The sequence below is a fragment of the Ostrinia nubilalis genome, chromosome 19 (genome assembly GCF_963855985.1).
Source record: "Ostrinia nubilalis chromosome 19, ilOstNubi1.1, whole genome shotgun sequence".
Classification (NCBI taxonomy): Eukaryota; Metazoa; Arthropoda; class Insecta; order Lepidoptera; family Crambidae; genus Ostrinia; species Ostrinia nubilalis.
Window position 1 is genome coordinate 11,793,239 of NC_087106.1, and position 20,599 is coordinate 11,813,837.

The 20,599-nt window shown below is 38.1% G+C and overlaps 1 protein-coding gene and 1 long non-coding RNA gene across 2 annotated transcripts; one reads left to right on the top strand and one right to left on the bottom strand.

Moving 5' to 3' along the window:
* The first annotated feature begins 14,730 nt into the window (after nucleotides 1–14,730).
* On the top strand, nucleotides 14,731–17,478 carry LOC135081310 (uncharacterized). The gene is made up of 3 exons (XM_063976038.1): nucleotides 14,731–15,032; nucleotides 15,108–15,259; nucleotides 15,396–17,478. Exons 2-3 carry the CDS (start codon nucleotides 15,132–15,134, stop codon nucleotides 16,573–16,575), a joined length of 1,308 nt encoding a protein of 435 aa, XP_063832108.1. The 5' UTR covers nucleotides 14,731–15,032; nucleotides 15,108–15,131; the 3' UTR covers nucleotides 16,576–17,478.
* A 9-nt stretch (nucleotides 17,479–17,487) lies between these two features.
* Nucleotides 17,488–19,406, bottom strand: LOC135081311 (uncharacterized). Its single transcript, XR_010259182.1, has 3 exons — nucleotides 18,397–19,406; nucleotides 17,965–18,220; nucleotides 17,488–17,871 (listed from the first exon to the last, which is right to left on the bottom strand). It is a non-coding gene; the product is annotated as an uncharacterized LOC135081311 (long non-coding RNA).
* Nucleotides 19,407–20,599: the final 1,193 nt, after the last annotated feature.

A 20,599-nucleotide genomic window follows, 5' to 3' on the forward strand; every position in this document is an offset into this window, starting at 1 on the left:
TGGTACGAACCCGGAAAGTGTGAAGACCTAAGGAGATCCAGAGTCTCCATCTCGGTGTTCGTAAATGAGTTATCTGGCTTCTTTAGTAGTCCAAGATAGTTGTTTGGGGTCTTAGCGAGGATTTTGTGAATTCTTGCTCCTTTGTTAGTTTGTGCAATTTCTTCACAGAAGCGTCGCCAAGAGGCTCTTTTAGCTTTTCTGATTTGTTTGTTATATTCTGTTAGGGCCTTTCCGTACTTGTCCCAGTCGCACGGTTTGGCACGGTTGAATATACGACGTGTGATGGCTCTGAGCTTTTCTAGCTTCTTGTTCCACCACATTGGTGATTTGTTAGATTTTACTTCTTTTTCGGGGCAGCTTCGTTCGTAGGCATTGATTATGCCATTATTGAGCATTTTGACCGCGGCATTAAGAGAGTCCGGTGTTTTGATAGTTTTGGGTATATCCTTTAGATTCTCACTGAGCAGGGTTATATACATATCCCAGGAGGTGTCTTTTGGATTTCTTACTCTTGGATATTGAGCTTCTACCAGCCTTGAAATATCAAAACGTATATGTCTATGATCAGACATTGAGTTCTCGCTGCTGACGTGCCATTTTGTTATACATTTTGACACATTTTCTGTTGAGAATGTTATATCTATTACTTCCTGTCTGGTTTTTGTTACGAATGTTGGCGTGTGGCCATTGTTCAGCACCTGTAGACAGTTAGATAGAAGAAAATCGGATAGTAACTCACCTCTCATGTTGGTATCCGAGCTTCCCCAGATGGTATGGTGGGCGTTAGCATCGCATCCCACTATCAGTTCCGACTTTTGTCTTCTAGAGTATTCCAGGACGTTAGTCAGTTCTTCAGTGGGATCTTGCTTATCTCCAGGAAGATATGCCGAGCAGAAGAGTACTTTGGACCTGTTCGGCCCTTTGACTTCTACGTACGCGGTGACAGTATCTTCGCTGCAAAGTTCTGGAACAGGTAAGAAGTTAGTATTTTTGTTAAACACGATACAAGCCCTAGGTTTGCGGCCTTTTTCGCATACAAGAATCTTACCAGCGTTGTTCAGACCGGCTACCATGGAGTCGGCGTTTATCCATGGTTCTTGAATGAGGGCGATGTCCAGGCCACCTTCGCTGAAGATCTTTTCTATGACCGCAGAGGCTGCGATAGCGTGGTGTAGGTTGGCCTGTAGTATCGCCATCCCCTTTGGGCGTTGAGGTTGGTGGGGACTATTGTGCTTGGGAGCCGCCGCGCCCTTGTGTGCCCCGCCGCCCTCGGTACGGTCCTCTGTGCTGCCCCCTTCCTCGGGGCGGATGTGCGCCCCTTGTGGTCCCCCTGTTGGGGGGAAACCGCGTTCCCCTTCCCCTGTTTGGGAATGTGGAAGTGGAGGTTGAGGGGGTGGAAGGAGGGTTGACCCGTTGTGGTCCTGTGCGGACCTGCACGGTACCCTCAGGGGGGGTGGTTAAGGATGCGGGTACGGGGGTAGAGGTGGTGGTGGTTGCGGCGGTGGTCGGGGGTTCAGCGGAGGGTTTGGAGTCCTGTATGGGGCCCTTAATTCTGAACTGGACCTTTTTGAAGCCAATGTTGGCCTTTAGGTCCATCATCTTCAGGGCCTCAAACGAGTGGTCGTCTAGGGATACGGTCAGAGTTAGACCTCCCTTGTCAACCTTCGTATTGAGGACCTTCCAGTGCTCGGTGTTCAGACCCTCATTCTGAGCACCGAAGAATTCTAAGGCCCGCGTTGCGCTGCTGGCTTCAGAGATAGGAATATATACCACCCCCACATTAGGTTTTCGGATTTCAGACTCGCTCAAGAGAACGAGGCTTGCTTCCGGCCACGGTTTGAGGGGGGGGACTATAATCTCAAGCCAGGTTTTTGAGCGCTCATCCTCACACGTGATGAGGAGCCAGCCTGGCTTAAAGGAGCAGCCCACGAATTTAGGCCCTTCGCCCCTTCCGGATTTGGCAATGCTTTGCAGGATGGTATTGCGCAGCGACTCCAGTTGTGTGTTAGTCATCAAGGACTTGGAGTCTTTTATGCCAACCCGGATTGAGCGTACGGCCTCGCTGTAGGCTACGGTGGTTGAGGTGTTTAAGGTCTCACTCACCTTTGGGACTTTGGTAATATGTCCCTTTGGCGATTCCTCCTCCGAGCGAACCCGTTTTACCGGTTTGCGCCCAGATTCAGGTTGCGAGGCCTTAAACTTGTACCCCATCTGCTTCAGCTCAGCGAAGCTCTTGACCGCCAGTGTTGAAGCCATATTCGGCTCCACTCCCAGCTGCCTCAGAGCTCCGAAGCGCTTTTTTGCCGCACTTGACATTTTCCTGCCAGTGGGTTTGGAGGCGGTGTATTCATCAGTCAGCGAGTGTGAGCCGCAAGCAGCCCTTTCTGCCGTGCTGATGGATTCCTCTGTCTCCATACTGAGTTGCTCTGATATTTGGGTCGGTTGTTCTACTCCTTCTATCAGTGGCATAAGTTCCTGGCATAGGTCTTCCAGGTTACCGTTACTTTTTTTGGGAGAGCATTTATTCATGTTGGTCCCACGAGTAGCTAGGGAAAGTAGGTCCACTCCAGCAGAGCCCCGCATGCCGGAGTAAGGCTATATACACCTCGAGGTCGCCTGGTATCGAGGGCCCACCGTTAGCGACTGAGCTCCCCCTCAGCCACGCATCTCTCGGCACGGTACGGATAACACCTTAGATTGGGTATCGAGTCTTCGGCCGCCAGGTACCGCGTCATTGAGATCCCATTATGAGATTTCAATGCAGCACTATCTGACGTTGCCCAGGATGAACCGTAACAGGCGCTACTATATCCCTTCCGACATGTCAGAGTGGATTCAGTAACAACCCAGTTTTACGTGGAGGTAACTCGAACTGACACCCCTAAACGGCTAGCCTGCATCACAGCAACCGGAGCACTATCAACGACACCAGGGGCTGCATTAAATGCTCTGCTGGATCTTATACCACTGCATATGCATGTGCAAAAAGAAGCCAAGCAGAGCACATATAGAATCTGCACCCGCACGAAAGTCAGATGGGCTTCTCAAAATCTGATAAGACTCAAGGAATCAGTACTTGAAAACAAACTTCTGTGCATGCCCAGTGACGACATGCATACGGAATGTAACTTCACCAAACTATATTCCGTAAACATACCTCCTAGAGACAAATGGCTAGAAGGCCAAATGTCATTTAAGGAAGGTAGTCACGTCTGGTACACGGACGGATCCAAAAAGGAAAATAATGTAGGTTGCGGGATCTACGGAGAGAGGCCTAAGCTCAAAGTTAGCCTAAACATGGGGACTGAAGCCTCAATCTTCCAAGCCGAGGTCTTTGCCATAAACAAATGTGCAGAGATAAACTTGGAAAGGAAGCTCCAGGATCAACACATCTACATCAACTCAGACAGCCAAGCAGCACTGCTGGCCTTAACATCCTTCGAATACACGTCAAAATTGGTGCAAACATGCACCGAGACACTGAATGCACTGGGAAATACCAACAAAGTAACGCTTACATGGGTACCAGGACATTCGAATATAGAAGGAAACGAAGTAGCAGATGAACTCGCCAGAGATGGAGCCGATAACCCTCAAATCGGCGTAGAACCGTTCTGTGGCATTACCAAACAACGAGCCACCACGCTACTAACCGCCCTCTGCAAACAAGAGGCTATTGAGTGGTGGAAGTCTACATCGGGACAAAAACACTCAAAAGCACTCATTCAGGGATATAGCAATAAAGTAACTAAGGAACTGCTAAAGTTCAAAAGATACAAAGCCTGTGCAGTGACTAGAATACTGACCGGCCACTGCAAACTAAACAAACATAAATCGAACATGAACATGACCGAGGAAACTCTGTGCAGATTCTGCCATACAGAAGAAGAAACGGCCATGCATGTTCTTTGCTCATGCTTCCCGCTTATGAGCAAAAGAAGTATCCATCTCGGGCGACACATCATGCACCCGGATGAGATAGCAGATATCACGCTCCAAAGAATCTGGAAATTTATAGATTCAACGGGACTAAGCAGTGAACTTTAAAGACAAGGGCTGCCACAATAGATCAAACCTGGTCGAGTTGGCGCAAATAAAGGCCCAAAAACCAATAATAATAATAATAACCACATAGGGCATGAATATCGGAATCTCGGAATCTCGTAATATCGGAATCTCGGACTGCGAGATCCGATATTTCAATTCCGATATTGAGCGACCCAATATCGTAATATCGGAATCAGATAAAAGTTTTAATTGAGATTTTAAACAAAGCGTTTAAACTCGCCACAACCTGCCACAAAGCCCAAACTACATGATTGGCAAAGACCAATGATTTTCTCATGTCTCTCACCATCACTTTTTGTTCTACTGCAAATATTTTAATATCTTTACTATTTATGGTTAATTTAAACTTGTTCTAAATCAATTTTAGCATTTGCCATAGGTACTTGGTCAACAAAGAACGACATCTCAACTCCCTTTCAAACATTAATTTTACTGGACTATAGACCGTCCGTTCTGCGTACTATGGTGCCCTGCCCATTGCCACTTCAGCTTGCTAATCCGTCGGTCTATGTCAGCGACCTCAGTTAGTTTACGGAGCTCCTCATTTCTGATTAGATCTCGTAAAGAAACACCAAGCTTATCCCTCTCTATAGCACGTTGTGCCCTATTTTCAAAGGCCATGTTTTCGAGCCGTATATCATCACTGGTAACACACACTAATTGAAGACTTACGTCTTTATATTCGACGATTTACCTCTTTCTCGAAATTGCATCTAACTACCTAGCTGATCGTTTGTCCGAGATAGACATACTTACTTGTAAACAATCTCGAGAATCGAGCTCCTAACCGAAACTGGGTAAGGAGCAACATGGACATTCGACATAAGCTTCGTTTTTTCCATATTCATCCGAAGGCCTACCTGTTGGGAAACTCGATTGAGGTCTTCGAGCATTGTGATAAGGTCTTCCAACGGTTCTGCCTTAGTACGCAAAACAGACGGACGATGAGGCAGCAAGGTTCTGAAGTGGAGGCCACGTACCGGAAAGCGCAGCGTAGAACTCATAACCACAAGGCGGACCGACGACCTCATAAAGGTAGCAGGAAGGCGCTGGATGCAGGCCGCCACCAACCGGCCATTGTGAAAATCAGCATCGGAGCCTGTGTTCAGCAGTGGACGTCCTATGGCTGACATGATGATGATGATGGCTCGTGGTTTTGTGAGTTGTACATCGATAATCAAAAAGGAACAAATTACAAGCATATTCAAGTTTTTATCACTCTCTACAATTTTTGTAACACGTGATTTGAATGACTCTAAAATTCGTTCCGACAACATAAAACAGGGTAATATAATAAAGGAGTAAAAGTTTGTTTGATACCTGTGATTTTACAGAAACACTTTAATTATTTCTAGTCCATATAGGCTCATTATCAGTAACCATTCATTATAAGGTGATCCGTCTGCTCGTTTGCCTCTTGTCACATAAAAAAACCAAATGCAATGGAAACCCATAACGTAAAAATGGTTTTAAAATACTTCAATTTCATGAAGTGCTTTTTTGTATCAAATTAAAGATTTTGATTAAAATCATTATTTTATTGAAAATGATCTAGAATTCTTACGAATATAACCTAATATTAATTTTATAGCACTTGAACTCAATTCCGATATTAATATCGGAATTCCGATATTGAGATCTAATATCGGAATCCAATATCGGAATTGAAAACCTTCCGATATTACATGCCCTAGTACCACAGCAACGCTATAAGCGAGGCCTTATTAATCCATTAGGATCTCTTATAAAGTTAATTACAGGAAACCTTGACCACGATGATGCACTTAAATATGATAAGTTGACTTCTCAATTGAGTAATAATCAAGTTATAATATCTAAGAAAATTACCCTGGTCTCAAAAATGTTCGACAGTTTCATAAATATTTCAGAGCAAATAAATAACAACTCTATTATTATTGATGAACGCTTGAAACGAGTTGAAAGCCTATTGCAAAACATAACGTCCACACAAAACGATTGGACTTTTTCTACATACATACTAGGAGTGTATAACATATTCATAAGTAGTTTCCGTACAATATTTATAAGATTAAGTGAAATAGAAACAGCATTAGCATTAAGTAGAGTATCCATTTTACACCAAGCAATTGTAAACTCTACAGAATTATTGTATCATTTGAAGTTAATTTCAAACTCTGCCAATTTAGTTTACCAGCCTACGGAAAGTAATTTGTTAAATTTAGAAGAAACTATTTGTGTAAAATCTTATATGAAACAGGATCAGATAACATTTATTTTAGAAATACCATTGACAGATAATTATACTTACAATTATTATAAGATATACTCACTTCCTATATTCCAAGAATCCCAAAACGTTACGCTTTCCATTTTCCCCAAATTTCCTTACCTTTTGGCGAAGGGTTTGAAATACTTACCGATCGTAACACCGTGTCGCCCGCTTGCCGCCGGCGATCGCTTCCTGTGCTCTACGGACAACCAGGCTCTACATAACGAGCCTACCTGCGTGGAACAGCTGATGAGGTTCAGTAAGGACCTTACCTCCTGCAAGCAGCACCAGATCCAGCTGGAAGAAGTAAAACTCCAGCAGCTCAACGCGAACAACTGGATTCTGTACAGCAGACTGAAAGCCACGCTGACCAAACACTGCGACAGCGAAGTCAGTAAGCAGTCAGTCTTCGGCACGTACATCATCACCATCGATGAGCCCTGTGACCTGGAAATCCATGGCCTGCAGATCCACCATCGACTCTACATTTCATCAGACATCGTAGAACACGTACCGGTGATTCACCTACCCGAGCTACCTGTAAACGCAACGCTATCCGGTGCACGCGCACTCAATATGCATGGAATCAATTTGGATGAAATCAAATACATGTCGTACGCCCTGAAACACAGTGCAGCAATCAGTGCTAGTGAAAATGAAACAGACACTTCTTATTTTACATACTTTACATTTGTATTAGTTTTGATTCTTTTTATGTTAATTGTGTTAATTGCCTTCCGCAAACATGTAAAAATTTTATGTAAACGAAATTATCGGAATACTCATAAAAATGAAACTTCCGATAATTTCTCACTTAGGGAGGGAGGAGTTATGCATCCGTCAGCTCCCTCTGCTCTAGACTAAACAAGATAAGTCATCACTTTCCGCTCTACAGTGTAAGCATTCGTAGAATTGTTATTCACATAAGAGATGTGTCAGCAGAACTAAATTGTAAACACCGTACTGGACGACTGCGATCGGCCACAATATTAAATCATTATTAAATCGCCTCCAACTCGGCGAGGACGTGATCACTTAGTTTAATTAAATATAATCCTTTTTAAAAAGCTTCCACCCCGCTCCCGAAATCTGACTAGGTATGCTAGTCTGAGTGTAACATACACTAGCTCATTTGTAGAACTACTTGGCGATTCAGTCGACATAATGAAACAGGACTGATTATTTGTATTACAGACCAATTACACTGGTCAACAAAAAATCAAAATGAAAATGGTGCCGAGATTCTGTTGATAGTTTATTATTAGGTGTGTATTAGTAATAAAAAAATATTTTTCTTTTTTTTTCCTACGTGTAGTTTTGGATCTACCCTCAGTTTTAAAATTTAACTTTAATCGGTACTTTGGTTGCACAGTCTGTAGTGTTATCGGTACATTTTTATAAATGCATTTATTTTAATATCATGTCTACATTGCCAAGAAGTTGTCTCAACAATCAAAATGTATTTTTGTTACATTTGTGGTGTGTACATAGTTAAAAAGTTCAAAAATTCAGGCAATATTTTATTAAAAGTGCTTATTTTTCTTACTTTAAGTCAGAAATTGTGGTTGTATTTAAGCCGTGGATGCCCAAAATTGTTTGTATAATCTGCTGTGAACACTTAAGGCAATGTTACAATGGTCAAAGAAGCCGTAACATGAAGTTCAGAGTGGAGAAAGTGAGGAAAGAACAAAAAAAAATCCTAGTTTGAACATAATTTTTTTTATTTATTAATTTATTAAGTAATTTTTAATGGTCCATATAAATCAAGATACTGATTTCTTAAGTTCGATGGACTATTTGGAACGATTTGCATGGATTTTGTTAATTAAAATTACAAATTTTTTTTTCGGAAAACACTAGTCCAGTAACTACTCTGAAATTGTGAGACATGCCTTAAAAACTCAGGATATCATAATTTTCATCAAAGAGCACTACCTCCACAGTCATCTTGACCAATTCCCAGAGAATCTTGGGTCACTATAGAATGATATAGCTAAGAATAGGGAGAGCGATGCTATCAAGACCTAAAAACCATTGGAAGAGAGGTACCAAGGCAGATGGGATTGGTATATGATGACTGATTACTGCTGGAGGATGTAACGTGATAGTTCCATTACACCTCATTCACAAAAGTCGTAGAAAATAAAGTTTTTAAGCATTTAAAAATATTATAAACGCTGATTTTGGTCAAATTTTGTATTTTTCTATACACGTCAAAATCTAGAAAACCACACGTAGGAAATCAACAAATTTGCTACTAAAGCAACCAGCAAAAGGTCCTCAATCAAAAAATATATACAGTTCCTTGGCACCAAAACCACTGTTGACCAGTGTTATCATATGGAATCATTAATGACTAAAAGAGCACTTGAAATCACTTCAGCATTTGCTATAAATTACGATAGTGTTTCCTTTCCATATCATATTAATTATTTTATGACACGAATGCAGGATATAAGATTGTAAATGTTTAAAAAGTAAAAGATGAATTGACATTCGTAAGTCTGATACACTGGTCTAAGAACCTCCATGGTTTTGTAGCAGGAACAGCAATTTCTTTGTACATAACCGGGTTATGTAAGAAGAATTAATAATTCCTCGTACATAAATAACTGTGATTGTATCTGGTAATGTTCAAAGAAGGTAGGGTTCTTGGTACATTACCCGGTTTTGCACGAAGAATGTACTATCTCTAATGTAGTGTCTCTACCCTACTATAGATGAAGTTAATTTGGAATATTCCAAATTATGTGCACATTAGTTTGTCCTCCTGTTTCTATTCCTATTGGTGTAACGTTATACGTCACATAATTACATTTATTGATTTTTGTACGAATAAAATATAATTGAATTAACCCTTTCACGCATATGGGACACATTTGTCCCCGCATAGTTTTTACGATTTACAGTAATACTAGTTAAGTTAAACCCTTTGTAATTTAATATTCTTAAATTTTATTATTATCTTTTATGTTTATGCGCTATAAATAATAAAAAACGCCATTCTTTGTGTAAAAAAATACTGGCACAAAACGTGAAAAAAAAAATTCGTTAGACGTCAAAATTAAAAAATATTTTAATATTACTTAGCAGCTTTTTGACCATTATGTTTCTTCCGATTTACATTCACTAATAAGTATAATTATCGTTTTATTACTTATTTTCGATTTTCTTCGTAAGCATAATGAATATTATGGAAAAATATGTATTGGGACACGGGTGTCCCTATGTGCGTCAAAGGCAACTTGGTTCTTACTAAGGATATTGTTTGCCTCGTTATAGTTTGTATGTTTACATTGATGTTTTATTTATAATTCATACATTTTTTTGTAAATCATTTGCCATCAAAGCGATTTGAAAAAATTTCACTCAGGAAAGACGAAATTTAGAAGTCATGATGACTGACAATAGTGACAACGAAGATGGTTTTCTCCTTGATGAAAGGGTATCTACTTCTGGACAGAGGCTTCCCTGATGATTTCCACAACAATCGTTCCTGTACTGCTCGTATACATGAATTTATATGAGCAGCACAGGAACATGTGGCCTGACACACTGCGTCTTCCTATCCATGGGCGCCACTCAAGAATGTTTCTGCCCAAACGGCCATCACTTCTGCTAGCTATGTGCCCTGCCCATTGCCGCGAAAGTGTGGTAATTATGCGAGCTATGTCTGTTACTTTGAGTCTCCTTCGGACTTCCTCATCATCCTTTGGGTGGCTTTGAGCCTTCTCATAAGGCCCATAGTGAAGGAACACGGCTCCGTTCCGTGCGTCATAGCTGCCAAGCCAACACACATTGGTCAAAGACTTTCAGTCAAAGGTTTTGAGACACTGCGGTATTTTGCATAAGAAGTCGCGAAGCCTCTCGGATGCTGTCCCCCCAAGTAAGATTCAACGATTGTAGTCACGGCACGGCTGAGACCTTTGGAGACCTAGAATCAATGCTCTATGGCCTCAGTAGAGGCTCTCAATAAATGGGATTCAAAATAAACATGGACAAGACGAAAAAATTATGTCAAATATCCGTGTTACACGCACTCTTCTGAACGGGGAAGACTCTACACTCAAAGTTGTTCTTGAAACGAACAGTCTAGTTAGGTAGGTCTAACTTCAAGAAAGAGGTCTATGATGAGATGAGGATCAGACACAAAAATACGTAAGATATGATGCTATCTATTTTAAATTTCTTATTATAAATATTAAAAATAAGCTTATTGATTAAATTTGATGTGTAGTTTTAGTGTGATTTGTATTTATTTTGCAATAAAAGCGTCGAAGTATTATATTTTCAATATATGAGGCAATGTTTACCTTAACGCATATAGGGATATATGTGTCCCCGACTGAAAAACACTGAAATACATAGCACTTATATTTTCTGTACTACTTTTATGTTAAATTAGACTAAAACAAATAGATATAACTAAAGAAAAAATAATTTTATGGTTTGGAATAGTTATAAGCGTGTAAGGGTTAACATAATAATGAATAAAAATAACTAAAACTATCAAATAAATAAAACAACAAAAAACTGTAAACAAGATTTTATTCTTATCACTAAATAAATAACATTTACAAAACAAATAATTACATAAATCACTTAAAACTAGCTTAAAATAAAATAAATCAATTTAGTGACCTTGCTAATGGTTCGTTTATCGGTCGCGCGGGACCCTAAGCAGCTTTCTCTTCAATCCTTTATGCGTCTGGGCATTGGTCAAAAACATCGTATGATTTTAATGGGCGGCGCCTAAAGCCGTTTGACCTTTAAAAATCGTCGGCCAGGCCAGGGCACATCTCCCCGGCTTCATTTCGACAAACCAACTTGAAAAATACGGCCGCGTACCTGCTTATCGCCGCCGCGCCGATTCCATTTCAAATCATTTATAATATGTAGTGCAAATGCACTAAATACAGACCATAAAGTACAATAAAATTAGTAGTCGTTTCATAAACAAGTACGATAAAACTGTGTAGTGAATACATCCCCGATAGGGTAAGTGATGAACAAGTATTTCTTCTTTCGCTTTAGTTCTAAGATATTGTAACTACAAGTTGCGAATAGTTAGTGCCTAGTGTACCTACTCATTTAATTCTTCCTGTAGTGCCTATCTATCCAGCTTTGTTGAAAACCTAATTATGTCGTAAATTCCTTTAACAGAGATCAGTTAGTAATTATTCGCTATTGGCGTAATTATTCATACAAATTGTTAATTTAAAGCATTTGGCGTACCTAATAATAAATCATAATATTATTTACTTTATTTTAATTATGCTGTGTTTGTAAACTCCGATCTGATTGCATTCATCGCCACTTCGCCTGTTATTACTTAGGCTCGACTTTCTTGGCTTGGTTTGACGATGATTGCAGTCTCCGGATGTTGAGACCGGAAGTGGCTTAAGCTGGAATGTTCATTCCCAGGGATCGAAATTCGGGACTAACGCGGAGGCAAACGCGTACCATCTGCGGCTCGACATCCAAGGCGCCTCCAGCTGACAGCGACTACGTCCAGCACCTACGGCCACCATCTACCTTCGGCCGCCCTCGCCAGGGAAGTCACGGACCGCGAAAGCATACCCACAGTCGGGCATTCGAACCCCGCCCTCATTTGTAAAGTCAATAAATTGTAATTTTATCTGTGTACGCTAGTGTTCATTATTTACTAATTTCCCACTACGCGACACTGGAAAGTTTCGGAATTACTTTTCATAGTCTTTTTAGGAACAAAAATTATATGGTTTGACTCGAATGGATATGACAAGGCTGGCATATCAGCTTGCGGTAAAAAATAATGTTCTCCATCCATTTCAGCATGAAGGAGCTGGCAGATACTGGCTCAAGGGATTTCTTGCAAGGCACAAGCATATTCTATCAATTCGCAAGCCTACTGGAACATCTTTTGCTAGAGCCAACAGATTCACAAAGGAAAAAATGGACGAGTTTTATAAAAATCTTGAAACAGTTTATGAAGAAAAAAGGTTCGCGGCGAACAGGATTTTCAGTGTTGATAAAATATAGTCGATACTAGTCGATTTGACAATCTCAATGTTAGCAATTTATTTGTACCAAATGATAAAAAAAATTAAAGGAGTAATAAAACGCAATTTCCCTCATCATAAACTAGGGAAAGAAGCTAAGAAAGTTTTAAACGCGGTTAAATATATAAAAAATGTAAAAGTAGGTGACAATCCGATTGGTTGAGACAGTAGTGCCGTCTGTGACAAAGCTTATTAAAACTATAGAAGGCATGGAAAATATTTGGGAAGTTTTATCTGGCAAATATAAATTTGATTTAATGCTATCAAGGAATTTCAATCAGGACCCTTTAGAAAATTTCTTTGGAAACATTAGGAGTTATGGGGCAAGAAATATTGCACCAAACACTGTAGAATTTGAAGGGGCATTTCAATCTTTGTTATTAAACAATTATAGCTCTCCACAATTGAACTAAAGCTAATTGCGAAGATGATGCTCATGAATGCCTCCAAAACTTGGATTTCTTTTTGAAAGAAAAATAAAATCGATTCCTCCTAATGTTTCCAAAGAAACTGATATTATCCATTTTAATAACGAGATATGCATGGAACAGAGACATGAAAGCGACGCTGGTCAAAGCAATTATGTATGTGGATGGGTCCTGAAAAAATGTTTTAAAAATATTATTAAAGGCTGTATTAAATGTAAATCTCAATTGTCAGATGAAACACCAAATGTAAATAATGCTTATATCAAAGCAAAAGAATATAGTAATAAGAAATGGTTGTGCTATCCAAATAAGGTCATAGAACAATATTTGATAATGATAATAAAGTCAGGTACAGACAGAGCCAGGTTAGTTCCTAAGGGCTTCACCCAAAGTCCAGGCATTGATTATTATGATTAATGTTTTTTACCTGTTGTTAGACATTCCACTTTGAAATTGTTTTGAATTGTTGTTCGCTTGAGCAGTCCAGCTTAATTTGGATATTTGTCATTTACATGTTGACACTGCTTTTCTGAATGGTTTATTAAATGAAAATGTGTACATGATGAAACCACCAGGTTTTCAAGGTAGCGATAATGATGTAAATAAAGTTTTGCGATTGAAACGTGCCATTTATGGATTGAAACAGTCATCAAGGGCATGGTACCAACGAGTTGATTAATTGTTGCAATCCATGGGTTATACAAAATCAAAAGTATGCACTTTCCGCTGAAGATATTAGCACAGACCAGAAATACTTGTACAAAATAGTTGAAGCAGTTTCTACAGGCACCTTTCCTAACGATTTAGCGAACAAATCGCTAGGCAAAATGTCCCATGCCCGATGGCTAACTCGTGCCAACAGGATTCTCCGTTTGTATGTTTCAGTGGAAACTCCTTCTGAAAATCTCATCACTCTGGCAACATACATTGTCAGAGTTTGCGCTCCAGTATGGTTTGCTATAAAAACGCACCCTAGCTGTAAAGATGGACCTCGACACTTGTTTAAGCTCATCGAGCTCACCAGATATTTACCGAAAGCTTTGAAACAAAAATATTGTTGACCCAGTTATTCAAAGAAATGCTTATTTCGCACATCCAGAAAACTTATTACTTGCAATGTTGACTGATTTCCAGCCGCACATACGTGAATTAGCTGCTCGTTGAATTTTGAAAGCTAGATCAGCAAAACCTAAAAGATTGCGTCTGTTTCAATTGCCAGAGGTGAACTTTAATACGTCAACGTATTATGACCTTTTAGATTGGCAAGAAAATATCACTGAGCCGGCAATTTTAAAGTTTGTAACAGAAGAAAATCTGCGATTATTTGTTGCACAAAAAGGAGAAGGCGAATTAAATTTATTACGCCTCCCTTGTCACACACAAGCAGTAGAGAGAGCAGTTAAAGCAGTGACTGAAGCTTCTGCTACTTTATGTAATAGAACAGCAAGGATTCATCAAAGCCCAGATAGATTCGAGAAAATCAATGCCGAAATTCGACAGCAAAAAGGATTTTTGCCCCTAATTAAGCTTCGATGATGACCGTACTGTAATGATTATTTTTGATTTGATCTGCAGTTACACTTATTTGACACGTTAATTCACCTTTAATAAACAAAATTACTATTGATTTAAGACTTTTATTTATAAATAGCGTTGATCAGTATAACTGTTTCTGCCATATCATTAGGACCTTTCAAACCACATTTTCTTGAATTTTCACGTGAAACCGGAGGCAGAAGATTAATTCCGAATACGATCAAAATTCATAGTCTGTTTACAATTATGATTTGGCACCTTTTTATCACTGTGCCCGAAAAAAAAACTAACTTTTTTTTTTCTCCATACTGATGTGACCCACCCTAATACCTATGGAGGTTTGACGTCCACGCCAAAAAACATATCTCTCGAGACCAGAATAATCCTCTGGATGCGTCCACGCCAAGCATCGTGCTGGATCTGCTCCGTGGTCTCGAGGGATATGGCTATACGGTGTGGATGGACAACTACCTATAATAGGCTATTTGACAACATTTAAAATATACCACAAATTGTGGTCATCCTATCAGCTAAATGCCTAAAAAGGCATATTTCACTATAAATGAAACAAAATTAAGTATATTTTTTCCAAAATAAGCGAAATAAATATAAAAAAGAAAAAAATGTTGCGACGGGAACGTCTTGTGATTGGTGGCAACTCCGGTGACGTCTCATGCAAGTAAACAGCCATTTTTTTGACTGCTAATTGTACGAATTTTAAGTTTTCTCAGTGATAATTACATCTGTGAGCTACTTCTGAAGCTATTTTTGTTAATCTTTAAGGTCTTCTATACTTACAAACTCAGAATGGAAATAAGTTTTGTGCGAGCCGACAATAGCAACCTGCCAAAGATCGACGCTTTTATGGTTGCACTTTTCTTCAGAAATAACCCTGATTATTATTCTGCAGAACTTAAAAATGTGAAAACAGCTGTGTAAGTATTCTAAAGGATTATTATTAGATCGCACTTTTGGTCATTCACACATTTACTCTCAAGTCAACATAACCTCTATGTGGAGGTTATGTTAATACAAACTAAATTTTTGTCATGATTTGCTCTTGTTCCACAGGTCTGCAAGGGAAACTTACGGAGACGATGCAATTGGATATGTCCAGCTACATCGCAAGGATGGAATATGTACAGTGAAATGTAAAATGTGCCCTGAACATCGCGTCAGAACAAAATCTTACAATGTCACGATGGTTGTTAATGAACAGGACAGCAAAGTGATTAGCTGTCAGTGCCACGACTGTGCAGCTTCAGCTGGGGGATGCAAGCATGCTGTAGCATTTTTAATGTGGGTCCATCGCCGTTCAGAAGAGCCTGCATGTACTTCAGTTGAATGCTACTGGAGAAAACCTACTCTGTCAAAAGTAGGTACAACGCTGAAATACATTACTGTGCAGCAGTTGTCAAAAAAAGAAATCCCTCACCGACCAAGCATAACTTCAGTTTATGATGATTTTTTAGCAGAAGCCAATAAGAGAAACATTCACAACTGCGAGTTGCTCAAGCATCAGAAGAATTTTCTACATAGTGGTGTGATGCAATTTTCATTGCACTGTTTTATTATGAAACAGTCGCCAGATACTAAACAGGATGTAGATTTAGTAATAGAAAAGATGAGAGACACATTCAATAAAGCTGCCATAAGTGAAGTTGAAATGGCTACAAGGAAGCAGAACAAGAGCAGCTTGTGGTATGAAATGAGGTATGGCCGTATCACTGCTTCTAGGGCACATGAGGTGAGTGTATGCAAAACACCTGATGGCTCTTTAATTGCATCCATAATGGGTGCAAAAATACCTGATTCAGCCGCAATGCGAAGAGGCAGAGATTTAGAGTCCTCTGTCCGAAAGACAGTGAGTAGCAAGTTAAAGAAGAAAATAACCACATGTGGGCTATTCATAACTGAAAACTACCCTATGATAGCAGCATCTCCTGACGGTATAACAAATGATGCCATTATGGAAATAAAATGCCCTACCAAGGCCAAAACCAAAGAAAGTTATTTAAAAAATGGCAATATTACAAAAAAATTCATGGCTCAGGTGCAACTGCAAATGTATGCAACTGGTTATAAGAAGTGCTTTTTTTGTGTTGCTGACAGCGAGTTCGAAGCAACAAAAAATGTTGACATTATTGTAGTGCCTTATGACAGTGCTTATATTAGCACTTTATTACCAAAATTAGTTACATTTTGGAAAAACAATGTCTATCCCATTTTGTATGTTAACACCAGTGTATGAGTAATGAAATAAAAAACAGTTCTGTATTAAATTTTTTATTATTTAACTATTTAATAAGAGAATCCTGCAAATTAATTAGAGCACATGCAATAATAATAACATGATCAAGCACACGAAGTATGTTGGTATTAATCACTGAATGTTGTTTTAGCATATGGAATTCCCTTACTCGTCTTATTACCCTTTCGATATGTATTCGCAAGCTAGCTATTATTTTAGTTTGTCGAACTTCAGATTTCGATAACTTTGGGCCAGCACTTACACTTGGTGGCCTTAATAGTTTCATACCCTTCTCATGAAGCATTTGTTCAAGATGCTTGAAACCTCTGTCAGCTAAGATGCAGGTTCCTGGTTGTAATCCATTTAGAAACTTACAGTTTTCTACTATCGTAACATCACTTGCTCTACCCCCAAACCCTTGAGAAACATAATTAACCAATCCATTAGGAGTGCAGGATATTAAATACTTCACAGTATTCCCCTTTTTGTATTCTGACCATGTCAGTGCTTGATGAAGAGCCTTAGATGGTTTTTGTATATCAATTTCTAGACAATCAATAATGCAACTGACATTATGATAGTTGTGTCTAAATGCAATAGGAAGATTACTTTTAATAATTTTTTTATCCAAGTTTACAATGAATGGTCTTAAAACACTACTTATTATTGGTATGTTTCCTACAAATAGTTTACTGGCATAAGATAATGATATTCCAAAATTATCCTCTAGTTCGGAAAATGTACTGTTTAATCTAATTTTTTTCAAGCATAGCAATATGTTTTCCACTTTTATATTTGTGTGCTTATGTATTAACTGAATTAGGAAATAACATTCTTTGGTTATACCAACATACATCAAAGGTTTCTTTTCAATCAAACGCATAGTATTTTTAAGGGATTGTAATTGTTCAATATTTTCATTGGTATCAGTCACATTACTATCGGAATCAGTAACCTTTGATCATGATGTAGGTATAAAAGGAGATGAATGACCACTTTCAAACAAAGAAATATCACTATCAGATTTTTCATCTTCAAGGCCAATATTTCTTTTAAATACTTTAACAGCTCCTGATTGTGATACTTGAAGACGGCATGATTCAGGCTTAAAAGGCGAGGTGAAACGAGATGTTGTAGAAACTTTAAATGGGGAGGTGGAAATACTTTTATTCTGACATATTGTTTGAACAGCTTTGCTCCTATAATGCCTTATCACTTTAGTTGATACTTGAACAGATTTTTCTAGAGTTATAATAGGATTGGTGATACTTTCTTTGTCTTGAGTTCTTGGTAATTCTGAAAAGACAACATCAAAAATTATTTATTTAATTTAAATATGAATAACATAAACATTTAAGTACTAATATGATAGCTGTGACAAATATATACCTTCAGGTTCAATCATTTGTATCATAACTTCATCTTTTTGTAATCTTTCAGTTTCAGTAACACTTTGATTTTGAAGACATTCTGTAATAAGATCAGTTCTTTGCCTTTTAAGGAATACTTTTCGAGAAGATCCTTCACCGGACAGCCGTCTTTTGCGATCCTCTTGGCAATCAAATTTAGTTGGCACGGCTTCATCTGCTAAAAGTATCTTTTGACTAAAGCCCATTTTATACATGTTCTTGGTGTCAGTTTCCATCTGCAAAACAAACAGTATTACTGACTAGCAAAATTAAGTTTCACACACAATACAATAGCCTTTAATAAGCCTTTACAAGACAACACAAAACTGTAGAAGTTAGCACGACTTACAAGTTACAAGTAATGAAGTTTTATAACATTGCCTGAGTATATCTCGTATTAAAATTTACTTACATTAAAGTGATCTTCACACATAAACACATTTGTATGCGTTAACATGCAATTTGGGTCTCTTCTAGCTAATTGTAACCACATTTTCCGTCTCTTGGGATTCGTTGGTACAGAAACAAATACTTTTTTTGGATCCTTTATAGACGTATTTGTACAATGCGGCACTACACACCATTTATAAACCATTTTAACCATTAAATTTGAAGGAAATTAATAAAATTCTCTTCAGTGTTATTCCCACTTTTGGACAATGTTCGTTCTCCATACATTGTTCGCCGTTAGAGCAACAGTGCCGAAAAAATACTTTCTAGGTTCTAAATGACACAAATCTTTCCTTCAGGTTCAGAATGTCCAATTCCCAAAATGTCCAACGGTTTCAAAACGTCCAATTCCCGGAATGTCCAATTCCTAAAATGTCCAATTCTCAAAATGTCCAATTCCCAATATGTCCAATTCCTGAAATGTCCAGTTCCCGAAACGTCCAATTCCCAAAATGTCCAATCTACTATTATGATGGGTTTGTTAAATAAGTCCTCATAGGCTTCCTAAAAATATTTAATAAATAACCATACTTAAATTTAAATAATCATTTATTTATTTACAAATTATTCTTTCCTTTTTAGGTCAAAAGAAAAAATATAAATAACTATACATACTTGTACGAGTACAAAGTGCAGTAGCTACAATTTTTTTCTACGTACTTTTTGCAAATACAAATACAAAAATTTTCTATGTTTATATGCCGATTTTGCAAAAACTAAACGCATTCGTACAGAAATATATTAATTACTAATTTTTAAGAAAGGCTATGAGGACTTATTTAACAAACCCATCATAATAGTAGATTGGACATTTTGGGAATTGGACGTTTCGGGAACTGGACATTTCAGGAATTGGACATTTCGGGAATTGGACATTTCGGGAATTGGACATTTTGGGAATTGGACATTCTGGGAATTGGACATTTTGAAACCGTTGGACATTTTGGGAATTGGACATTCTGAACCTGAAGGTAAAATGTAAGAACAATTATTCCTGGCGGACCAATTCTATAAACTTATTGATAGCAATATTGTTATCTTAACCTCTTACTTACTAGTATTGTATTGTATTATATTATTGTATGCACATCGATTTGGGAGATATTCTGTATTATAGTTGTCGCAGCCAAATTGTATTATAATATTGGACGGGTTTTGGAAATAGCTCGGCGTTCCACTTTTATGATTTACTTACTTACATTTTGCACGTAAATAAATAACATAAATCCTATGTTTACTTTCCACTCTTGACATTTAACACGTGACTTACCAAACTACCTATCTCCATGGTTACCGTCTTAGTCTATGCATGACTAGGGATTGAACAACTTAAAATTGAATATTATTAACAATTCTCGATAATTATTATCGATTGAAAAATATTCGATATTTGAATCGAAGGTATATTCAATTTTATCAATATCAAAATATTCAATTTTAATAATAAAATAAATTTTATTTACTACCACCTGTGAAATGTTCTGAAAATTGCCTGGAGCGCTCCCCCAATCCTGGGTTTTCCCTTTCCAAGCTGAGAGGACATCATTTTGGTTCTATCGATACATTATAAAGGTACTTAATATTTGAAATGTATTACCAATTATTGTTATAAGCATTTTGAGCGAAAAAAACTTTCAATTCTATTAGAACTTTAGACATTTCTCTCACTTTAAGCGGCATTGGATTTTTCATCGGATTTTGAAACTGTTACAGATATATTAAAGATGATCCCATATTGTTGTCATTGTCAATATCAGTGTTTTGATCACAATTCTTTTTATTTTATTCATGACCTTCGACCAGTTGGACACATTAGATAGCTTCTTGTAGTATCGTGCAATATATTTTTAACTCTAAATTAAAATCTAGTCATACTGTAGCAATTTGAACGATTTATTTTATTTACAAGATCGGTATCTTATTGTCTATGATGACCGCAGTCAACATCACTATTACGTGGATTCCTAACAATGAAGTACGGCATTGCCTTGTGCCGATTTTACATAGATTTTATCGACACAAATTATGGAACTTCATAGGATATGGAGCAGGCCACGCCCTAAAATGTCCGGATGTCGTCATAGTATTATGGAATACATATAAAAGACTTTTATTATTTCATTTTCTAATCCTCAAGTGTCCGTTACAATCTAATTAATATTTAT

Coding starts and splice junctions, on each gene's coding strand:
- LOC135081310 (XM_063976038.1), top strand. CDS start 15,132: ATGGAAATAAGTTTTGTGCGAGCCGACAATAGCAACCTGCCAAAGATC. Junction 15,260..15,395: donor AAAAATGTGAAAACAGCTGT/GTAAGTATTCTA, acceptor CTTGTTCCACAG/GTCTGCAAGGGAAACTTACG.